The 11,699-nt window shown below is 40.5% G+C and overlaps 1 protein-coding gene across 1 annotated transcript in view; it reads right to left on the bottom strand.

Moving 5' to 3' along the window:
- Window positions 1–9,495, bottom strand: part of Ccdc7 (coiled-coil domain containing 7) — a 47,294-nt gene extending 37,799 nt beyond the window's left edge. The window contains exons 1-3 of the mRNA XM_075978024.1: window positions 9,223–9,495; window positions 8,154–8,246; window positions 6,285–6,368 (exon numbers count right to left, since the gene is read on the bottom strand). Coding sequence (XP_075834139.1) covers window positions 6,285–6,368; window positions 8,154–8,246; window positions 9,223–9,495 — 450 coding nt within the window. The remainder of the gene's footprint in view (window positions 1–6,284; window positions 6,369–8,153; window positions 8,247–9,222) is intronic.
- Window positions 9,496–11,699: the final 2,204 nt, after the last annotated feature.

Raw genomic sequence — 11,699 nt, forward strand, 5'->3', positions numbered from 1 at the left:
TCTACTACAGAGCTACAGTATTGAAAACAGCTTGGTATTGGCATAAAAACAGAGAAGTTGACCAATGGAATCGAATAGAAGACCCTGACATTAACCCACAAACCTATGAACACCTGATTTTCGATAAAGGAGCTAAAAGTATACAATGAAAAAAAGAGCATCTTCAACAAATTGTGCTGGCAAAACTGGATGTCAACCTGTAGAAGAATGAAAATAGATCCATATCTATCACCATGCACAAAACTCAAGTCCAAATGGATTAAAGACCTCAATATCAGTCTGAACACACTGAACCTGATAGAAGAGAAAGTGGGAAGTACTCTACGACACATGGGCACAGGAGACCACTTCTTACGTATAACCCCAGCAGCACAGACATTAAGGACCTCATTGAATAAATGGGACCTCCTGAGACTGAGAAGCTTCTGTAAAGCAAAGGACACTGTTGCTAAGACACAAAGGCAACCCACTAACTGGGAGAAGATCCTCACCAACCCCGCAACTGACAAAGGTCTGATCTCCAAAATATATAAAGATCTCAAGAAACTAGACCGTAAAAGGCTAATCAACCCAATTATAAAATGGGGCATTGAGCTGAACAGAGAATTCTCAACAGAAGAACTTCAAATGGTCAAAAGACACTTAAGGTCCTGCTCAATTTCCTTAGCGATCAGGGAAATGCAAATCAAGACAACTTTTAGATACCATCTTACACCTGTCAGAATGGCTAAAATAAAAAACACCAATGATAGCCTTTGTTGGAGAGGTTGTGGAGAAAGGGGTACACTCATCCATTGCTGGTGGGAATGCAAACTTGTGCAACCACTTTGTAAAGCAGTATGGCGGTTTCTCAGGAAATTCGGGATCAACTTACCCCTGGACCCAGCAATACCACTCTTGGGAATATACCCAAGAGAGGCCTTATCATACAACAAAAGTATATGCTCTACGATGTTCATAGCAGCATTGTTTGTGATAGCCAGAACCTGGAAACAACCTAGATGCCCTTCAATGGAAGAATGGGTGAAGAAAGTATGGAATATATACATATTAGAGTACTACTCAGCAATAAAAAACAAGGACTTCTTGAAATTTGCATGCAAATGGATGGAAATAGAAAACACTATCCTGAGTGAGGTAACCCAGACCCAAAAAGAGGAACATGGGATGTACTCACTCATATTTGGTTTCTAGCCATAAACCAAGGACATTGAGCCTATAATTAGTGATCCTAGAGAAGCTAAATAAGGAGAACCCAAAGAAAAACATATAGGCATCCTCCTGAATATTAACCTTCAGCAAGTGATGAAAGGAGACAGAGACAGAGACCCACATTGGAGCACAGAACTGAAATCTCAAGGTCCAAATCAGGAGCAGAAGGAGAGAGAGCACGAGCAAGGAACTCATGACCGCAAGGGGTGCACCCACACACTGAGACAATGGGGATGTTCTACTGGGAACTCACCAAGACCATCTGGCCTGGGTCTGGAAAAGCCTGGGATAAAACCGGACTCTCTGAACATAGCGGACAATGAGGACTACTGAGAACTCAAGAACAATGGCAATGGGTTTCTGATCCTACTGCACGCACTGGCTTTGTGGGAGCCTAGGCAGTTTGGATGCTCACCTTACTAGACCTGGATGGAGGTGGGGGTTCCTTGGACTTCCCACAGGACAGGGAACCCTGATTGCTTTTCAGGCTGGGGGGGGGACTTAATTGGGAGAGGGGGATGGAAATGGGAGGCGGTGGCGGGGAAGAGACAGAAATCTTTAATAAATAAATAAATTTAAAAAAAATAAAGAAAGTGTTAGAGTCCATGACGATGGAGCAAAGGCGCCGTGGCAGGAGCAGGCTGGAGCTCACACCTTGATCTGAAGTATCAGGCAGAGAAAGCACACTGGGGATGGCCTGAGCTTTTAAAGTTTCAAAGCCACCCCTGTGACACACTTCCTCCAACAAGGCCATACCTCCCAAACAGTTCCACCAACTGGGGACCAGTTTTTAAAATATGATCTATGCAGGCTTCTCTCTCTCATTCAAATGCCCACATTCTACCCTATGGCTACCCTAAAGATGTGTGACCATATCATAACGCAAAATATACTGAGTCCAACTTCAAAAGGCTCTGTCATTTTTCAGTCTCCACACTGTTTCAAAGTCCAACGTTCAGAATCTGTTTTCAGTCTCAAGTCATTCATTTAACTGTTAAAATCAAGATGCACAAGACATACTTTCAACACCCAATGACACAGAACATACATTACTATTACAAAAAGGAAGGAACCCAGTCACTGGACCAAAGCAAGGCAGACACATAGCTGGGCCAAGTCCAAATCCCGTAGCCAAGCTCTGTGTTTGCGCTCCAGCATTCTACCTCTGCTTCCTGCAAGATACATCTTCTCTCTTGGGCTGTTCCACCACCCTAATACAGTCCCCTTGGCCAATATCCTAGGGCTATGGCACCTCTAACATCTTGATGGAGGGGTTGTGCCCCAACACAACCCAGGCTTCCTTGTCACAGCTTCACACAGGGCCTCTCAGGGTCTTTTGCCCTCTCAAGGCCTTCAGGCAGGAAAGTTTGCACCTCAGGCCTTTCTTCAATGTCCATATCACTTTTAGTTGAGACTTTGGTTCCAGCATTAAATTTTCTGAAGCATCTTTTCTCTTGAAACTGTACATTTGTATTGCTTTCTGCTCTTTTTCATTGTAGACCTGCATAAGAATGATTATTAGTAACTATGGGGCAAAGTCATTTATAGGGTGCCTTGAAATCTCTCTCACCAAAGAAAAAAAATTAATTACTTTTTTTTTAATTTTAGGAAACATAATTTTTGAAAATTTTATTTTCATTTTACATTCCAAGTACAGTTTACCCTCCCACCCCTCGTTCTGTCTCCCCTCACCTCTTCCAGCCCATCCACCCCCCATCTATTCCTCCCAATGGGTAAGGGCTCCCATGTGGTATGGGAAGTCCTTCTGTATTTATTGGTTAATGAATAAATAAGCTGCTACAGCCCCTTTGGATATCAGTATGGCAATTTCTCAGAAAATTAGGAAACAATCTTCCTCAAGACCCAGCAATACCACTTTTTGGGTATCTATCCAAAGGATGCTCAATCACACCACAGGAACATGTGCTCAACTATATCATAGCAGCATTGTTTGTCATAACCAGAACTTGCAAACAACCTAAATGCCCCTTGACTGAGTACACAATGGAGCACTACACAGCAGAAAAAGATAACGGCATCTTGAAATTTGCTAGCAAATGGATGGAGCTAGAAACATCATATTGAGTGAGGTAACCCAGACCCAAAAGACAATGATCATATGTACTCAATAATAAGTGGGTTTTAAACATAAAGCAAAGAAAACCAGCCTACAAATAACAATACCAGAGAGCCTAGACAACACTGAGGACCCTACGAGAGACACACATGAATCTAATCTACATGGGAAGTAGAAATAGACAAGATCTCTGGAGTAAATTGAGAGCATGGGGACCATGGGAGAGGGCAGAAGGGGAAGGGTGAGACAAGGAGGAGAGCAGAGAAAAATTTAGAGCTCAATAAAATCAATAAAAAAAAGAAAGCTGGGGGCTCATATATTGACCCAAAAGCAGAAGGCAGGGAAAACACACTGGACATGGTGGGGCCTTTGAAGCCCCAAAGTTTAGCCCATTACACACTTTCGCTAACAAGGTTACACAACTTCCCAAACAGTTACACTCACTGGGAACCAAGTATTCAACCACAGTATATATGAACAACTTTCATTCAAAACACCACAATGTTTAAAGCTGAATTTTCAAAAATGACCTTCAGAAGGTCATGATCTAGGCAAGCACAGTGACTGTAAACACTGTGTGTTTCAACAGCAATGCTTGCAGAGCCAGAGAGATATAGGGCACCACCTGAAGCAAATGTGCCGTCAATGGAGGGATTTAATACAAATGTTGGCTTTAAGACAACCAACATTTCATTCTTGTCTAGTATGTGACATGGTTCAGTCACATTTCTTGGCTTCTACAAACTACTAAAAGAATACAATGTGGGAGTTTTTCTGATATATTTATGAGCTCTTTGTGTTTTTTCATCTTTGAAATACCTTTGTATGTCAGTGACCTATCTTTCACTTTTTGATCCATATTCATAATAATCATGATAGTCTCTTGTCACCTGGACATAATCCAAATGTTTTGCTTGGATGACTTTTTCCTGTCCTTTTCTCTTTGTGGATTTTTTTTAATATAAGAGATTCAGGGTCTAATTTTAATATCGTTGAGTTTATCAGTCTTTCCTAACATGACTTGCATTTCCTTCTAATTATGATTTATATTTTGATGAACCTGGAGCTTAGTGATGGTTTAAACTGGCTGATCAGCGAGCTCCATGGATCCATCCATCTTTATCCCTCATGCCAGTATAAGGGTTACAGACGTATATCAGCCAGCTTTTATGTGGATGCTGGGGTCTATCTCAGGTTCTCATGCTTGGACTCTCAGGCAGGCGCTTTACCAATGGAGCTGTCTCTCTACCCTCTGGGTTCTCTACTGTTTTACATGTCTATTGGTCCACCTTCATCTAATAAAATATTGTTTGGATTACTGAACACTTTGAGAAAGATTTTGAAATATTCTTCTCTGAAATGAGAACTGAATGTAAAAATAATGCTAGAAACATTTAAAAAGGGAAATATTTAATTGGAAAACACAAACAAAAAGTAGTAAGAACATTTGTACAAGATAAAGTAACGTGCAAAAGAGAAGCACAACGTGGAAGAATTAACCATCAAAATAAAATAGTCGTAAGGAATTATAAACAGACGGACAGAGAGGGAGGAAAGGGAAGATGGAGAAACAGCAAAGACAAATGGTTTCGGTTACACATTACAAATCAAGTTGGACATACATATATAGTATAGTAAGGAATATAAAATACACGATATTATATATTATTAACTATATAATGTATATAGAAAAAAAACTAAATATTGCCCCTCACCTATAAATACTGAGTCTATTTTTCAAGCAACACAAGAAAACATCATAAAATAATCAGCTTTAGCCTGCCCCAGTGTCTTGAAAATGTAATCATGATCATGGTGTGTTTTAAAACTCACAGTGAGCAAAACATCATTTCACTTAAGATTTAAAACAATATTTTTATTTTCAATAGGTGTTTTGTCTGCAAGTTCACTCATATAAATTACATGTGTGCCCTGTACCCGCAGAGGTCAGAACCCGTGGGTGTTGGGTCTCCTGGAACTAGAGTTACATAGGGTTGTGAGCCACCAGGTAGTATTAGGAACCAAATACGGGTAATTCGCAAGAGCAACAAGTGTTCTTCACCACTGAGATGTCTATCTAGCCACACATTATTTCATTTTTGAAATATTATATATGAAATAATGATGGAGGAAGGTCATTGGTTAAATAAAAAGAAACTGCTTAGCTCTCATTGGTTAGAAGATAGGTGGGAGGAGTAAACAGAACAGAACGCTGGGAGGAAGAGGAAGTGAGCTCAGACTCCACAGCTCTCCTCTCGGGAGCAGACGCCTCAGAGAGACGCCATGCTCCCAGCTCCCAGGCAGACGCATGCGATGAAGACCTAGAATCTTCCCGGTAAGACCGGTGCTCACCGATTATTAGAGGTAGGTTGATCGGGATATCAGAATTAGCCAGTAAGGGCTAGAGCTAAAGGGCCAAGCAGTGATTAAAAGAATACAGTGTCCGTGTAATTATTTCGGGGCAAAAGCTAGCCGAGCAGGCGGCTGGGGTGTTGGGGACGCAGCCCCGCCGCCCTTATTACTACAAAATAAAGATAATATATAAGGAGAAATAATAATATATAAAGAAAATCAGGGAGTCAGGCAAAGTTGTGCTAATAGTAGTTTTTTTTCATAGTATTCTTTACATATGGGGAAAGAATCCCCATGGTGATACTTGGTTTTCGTTCTTTTCAAACCTGTCTTTGGTTTGAAATTAACATTAATTAGAACATGATTTTGAAAATGCAAACTTATTTTTTAAATGAGAATAAAATATAGAGATCACATTTGAAAGCACATATGACCATATTGCTACTTTATTTAAAGAAAAATGCACAGATATACACGGCCTACATTGAGAATAAACAAATATAAAAAAGATTTTCTAATGACCCCCGTCATCCTCCAAAAGATTGATTCCAGACTAATATGGCTGACTGTAAATCACATTACAGTTTCTACCACCAAAGCAAGTTCCCATAGTTTACACTGGACACCGACTTGGAATACATACGTTATGTTCTTCCTTAACTGCTTCCTCCATCTGAGCTGCAAACTGTGAACAGTACTGCAAGAATGCATTCATATCATCACCAACCTTCCAAAAACAACCACAAAACAGGGTTACTGTCAGTTTTAGAAACCACTTGTATACCCACTTGCTTCTTAATGTGTTTTGAAAGCATTTTAATTTCCATCCCTTCAAACATGGGTGGCAAAAATCCATGTTTCAAATGTTAGCCCAGAAAAACCCTCCTAGAAATAAAACATGAAAGAAAGTACATCCTAGGGAGTGATGAAACACAACACGCTCTTGTTTTTCTGTTGGCTTAGTAGCTGCACCTGAATCTACTGATATTTTCACCATCATCTGAGGGCAACAGCCCCTTTCACACCCCTACTCACAGCAGTCAGTATTGGCGGCTTAGACCATGGTCTCATGGGATTTCTGGTCCCATTGGCTCCAGTTAACACCTGCTAGGCTGCAATTGAGGCTGCCAAACCTAGGTTTTAACTAAGTTTTTATTGTTCTATTTACCAAAAAAGACATGGGAGTCAGATGTTGGGGTGAAAACCTGCTAGGTCAGAGAAGCCAAGAACCAACCAGCTGAATTTCCTCCTTAGCTGGAGACCCAGCAAGAGAAGTGTCTCTCCATTCATCCCAATCAAAAAGATTGTGAATCTCTAAGGCCCTCCCTACTCCTTCCTGTGCCCCCCCCTTTCCTGGGTTCTCTGTACTTTCGATGGCTAATTCTTGTCAACTAGTCATTGACTCCACCTTCTGATCCAAGGTAAATTTCATTAACATAGTTTCACAATGCGATCAAATATCCCACGACAACATCAAGGAAGCTTCTTTTTGTAGCCAATAGGAGACCACCATAGAAACTCACAACTGTCCAGAATGCAAAAACAATTGACCATGGTGTGCTCATCCCCAGTAAATACATCCACAGCACAGCCCACACGGCATAACAATTGATAAATAACAATTAAAAAATGCAGGTGCAAACACATGGGTTGAGTCAAACAAATGTGACCGGCAAGACGGCTCTGCAGTAAAGAGTTTCCGGTGCTCTTGCAAAAGAGCAGAATTCAGGGCTCACAAAGCCCTGCCACTTTTCTCGACTCCAGAGGCACTACCGCTGCATGTGCTCATTCACACATACAGAAAGGCACACGTGCACATAAATACAATTTAGAAGAGACCTTAAAAAGTTAAAACAAGCAAAAAATGAAACTAAACCAAAACAAAAACAACCCACTGAAATGAGAACCACGCTGTTACGTTAATAGCTACATTATAACAAAATGTACAACAAAGATATTTTCTAGGTCTCAAAAACTTTGGGGTTTTTTTCCACTTTAAAAACTAGCAAAGAAGGTATTTTTAATTTCATTTTATTATTTATCTGCGAGGGAAGGGGGTTAAGAGTGACTCATGTTTGCCTGCCACAGAAAACCTGTGGAGGTCAGAGTACAACCTGCAAGAGTTGGCCCTCCCCCTCAGCAAGAGTTGGCCCTCCCCCTCAGCCACCTAGGTCTCAAGGATTAAACTCAAGTTTGTCAGGCTTGGTGGTAGGCACCTTTAGTCACTGCCCCATTTGGCTGGTGCAAGAATACTGTCTTATAGTCAGTACAAGCAAAGTAACCAAGCTCATATTTAAAACTCACCACAGAGGCAAGATTGTAAAAAGCAGACTATAGACAGACAGTGAAGACAGGAGTTGGCAGAGGCTGGAAACACTAACACACGTCTATCAAGTGTGGCAAGAGGATCTCTGTATGGATAGAGTTCATTCAGACAGCGTGTGTTTATTCCAAAGGCAAGGGTTAACCCTTTCAACATTGAATTTATTTCCTTAGCTTATGTAACACGTACAGATAAAGATACGCCTTCCTCTTTAGGTTTCGTCAGTGTTTTTTCTTCATCTTCATCCACAGTTCCATATGTATTTTCCAAAGCAGTAACAACCTTAGAGAAATGCAAATCAGGTTGAATTTGTTGTTGTCAAAAATGCTAAAGTCATCACACCATGATTGTATAGATGTCACTTGACAGCCAGTGGCAGGAGGCTCCACGTTCTACCTTTTGACTCATCACGTATCATTAAGACGATGCCTGCTCAACAGTGCTTAATCCTATTCCCTAGCCATGGGGACAACTCAAAACTCTTCCTTCTCTATGTGAAAAAGTAGCAAAAAGAAAAAAATTATTCACATGCCTGTGAATAGCTGAAGAAAGCAGAGTTTTCCTCAAAGTCTGATTATCTTTTGAATATTGCATTTAAAGAAAAAGAAATATAAAGAGCAGAAAGCAATAAACTTTAAAAGACATTCTCCAAGATGACACACTGACCAGGTATCTTGGAAGCATGATGAACTCTAATTTTTACATTGGTGTCTTCCTTGTTCTCATTTAAAAGAGGATTTACAATTTGACTGACAATCATTATGTAAAAAGGAACTTAGAGAAACATTAAGTACTATGATTTCTGAGGTGCAGACAAGAATGACCGCAGCTGGCATGAGATCTCAAAATGCCTATACAGACAAAGCCCTGCTTGTGAAGAGTGTAGCAGGTTAGCTAGGAATTTTGCTTTTAGGAAGACAGTGTGTTCTATGCTAAACTGCTTTCCTTGAAATTCTGATACATGCTCGATAGAGAATAAGTCCTCAACCCTCTGTGTGCTGTGTTTCTAATGATATCTTCTGTTCCCCATCTACTTAACTTATCACGATTCATTTCCAGAGGAACTAAGCATGTCTCACTCATAGCCCTGGCCCTGTTCTTTCTAATCTCCCTCCTACATGCTGAATGTAATAAATCTTATCATTGATATAATGATATACAGAGTCCATCATAACTGATTCTATTCTTACACAACAGCAATCCCCCCACTAGTGACCATCTTGGGAATTACCTCAATAGGACACACAACGAATCTTACCATCTTCAGGTGTTTGTTAATCCTCCTGACCATTTCATCTTCTGCTATTAATTCCTTTGTCTTACTTGATGGTATTGGCAAGGCATAACGTACAACTGATTCTCCTGTGGGTGGAGACCTTAGGACCATTGGTTCGATCTTATCATATTGTGACTTGGCATTATGTTTTTCTTTTGGCTTAGGCGATGAGTTGAGTAGTCCTTTTTTATAAGGTAATTCTGGAACACTTGTCAATTTCTTATTAATGGTTGATAGGGGCTGTGCCCGTTTCATTTTTGTGGCTGATTTAGCGTCCAAATTACATGTGAAAAATTCAGTACCTCCCTGTGAACAAAACATTAAGAGTTTCAAAGAAAAAAATCCTACTCCATTCACTTAATTAACCAAGAAAATTAAGCTATTCTAATGAAATTCATGTACAATGCATGTTTTATCATTATGGTACGGTAGCAGGCTCCTCAGATGACATTGTTACAGACTGTGGACAGTTCTGGACAGGCTCATGTACTGGGCGCTGGTTTCCCTATTGTGTGAGGTACTTTAAGAGGTGTGGCCTAGCTAAAGGGCACTGACAAGCGAATGCTGACTTTGAAGGTTTACACCTGCTCCCCAATTTCCTGTTTTCTGCTTCTCGTGACCAACCTCATCCTCTACATGTTTTCCCATTGTAAAACTTTGCTTTTCATAGTCTCAAAAGCATGGAGTCAAGTGGCTATAGAATGAACCTTCTGAATCTGTGGGCCAAGGAAGTAATGAGTCATAGAAATGCAAAAACGACATCCACCAGGCCTCTTCTGGGAGGAGCTGCCGTGATATGTTTGGCTACTTTTAATGGCAAGTGAAATAAAACAATGGAAATATTTAAACTCAAGCATGCAACCTAACCATGAAAGAGGCATTATTAAGCTAAAAATGCACCCTTTACACACACCATCCTTCCCATTTTGCATGTGATTAAACTTGAGCTCCGAGAAGCTGGTCACAGGACAACTCAAAAACCTAGGAAGTGTTATAGTTGGAATTTCAATAAAGACCAATTTTTCTGTATATCTTACTTCTTTTCTACCCTACTTGCTCCAAGTGTTACCATTTATTTGTCTTTAAACTTTACAGTATTTTGTATGAGTGAGTGATGAAGTAAGTGAAAAAATTTCAGATTTGAAATTGCAGCAGGATTATCAATGACTCCAGAGAGGGTCAATCTAAAAATCAACTTGGGATTACAAAATAGAGGGGCTAGCCTGACCACAAGCCATGAGAAATTTCGAAAAGTGACCCAAATCTGATTTGTATACGGGAGATCTAGGAAGACAGAAGGCAACAGAGGTAGCAAGACAATGTTCTCAGCGGAACTACAATTCTGCTCTTATTTTCCCTATAAGTCATGTCTCAGTTTTTACCATTCTTCCCAGAGCTACACTGTGGTAAGGAAATACTGTCTAGATAGGCCACACTCTCATTCTCATGCCTCTTTCTTCTCTGAAACCTGTTTAAGACGCAGACCATTGTCTCTCCCAAAGAATGTAAAAACATACCAGATCACAGAGACTGTGGGTAGAGTGGCAAATTGGCTTCATGGCCTGGCACTGCCCATAGGCTGGTGCCCCTGCTGTGGGATGAACTGTCACCCAGAAGACATACCGAAGTTTTAACCCCTGAAAACCCTTAATATGACATCATTTGAAAAGAGGGTCTTTTCAGACATGAAGTTTAGGCGATGTGAACTGGATGAGGTCACTAAACCTAGTGACTGGTCTCAGGGTAAGAAAGGCATGTAGCAAGAGAGGCATATATCAGCAGGGTAACAGGGGTGTCCCTGCAAACTGAGGCGTGTGGAGGATTGCTACCTGCTACTAGAATCTAAATAAGCAATAACGTTTCTTCTTGAGACTCTTCTCTTACACACAAGTTGATTTCAATTCTAGTTAGCTTGTGGTTATAGCTGCCCCACGTCTTTGTCCGAGTTGCTACAATGAAATATCATAAACTAAATGACTTACAAACAATACATGTTTGTCACAGTTATGAAGGCTGGCAAGTCCAATGTCGTGTCACCAGCAGATCTGGTGTCAGATAAACCCCAAACAACAAACTATTGATCCATCTGTCTTCTCTTGATGGTTGACCAGCCAGGAACTTCCCTAGACCTCATTTATACAGTCCCTAGTTCCATTCGTGAACACATTGACCTGATGACCCCATCCATCACCTTTCAAAACTACTAGCTCCTCAGACTATCATCACCTTGGAGGTCAGGATCTCAACACAACAATTCCAGGAGAGAAGGCAACAAACCTTTAGACCATGAGGAAAGTCCAGCACTGAGTGAGAAATATACACATGCATACATGGATCCACATGCATACTCTCCTTGTATTTCCTGAGAAATACATAGAGATTAGATATTAAGACTTTTAACAGTTTCTTAATAACAAACCATCAGGCAAAGTAGCTATTTCACCCTGAGTGCATATAAG

This window comes from Microtus pennsylvanicus, chromosome 6, assembly GCF_037038515.1.
Source record: "Microtus pennsylvanicus isolate mMicPen1 chromosome 6, mMicPen1.hap1, whole genome shotgun sequence".
NCBI classification, from domain to species: Eukaryota; Metazoa; Chordata; class Mammalia; order Rodentia; family Cricetidae; genus Microtus; species Microtus pennsylvanicus.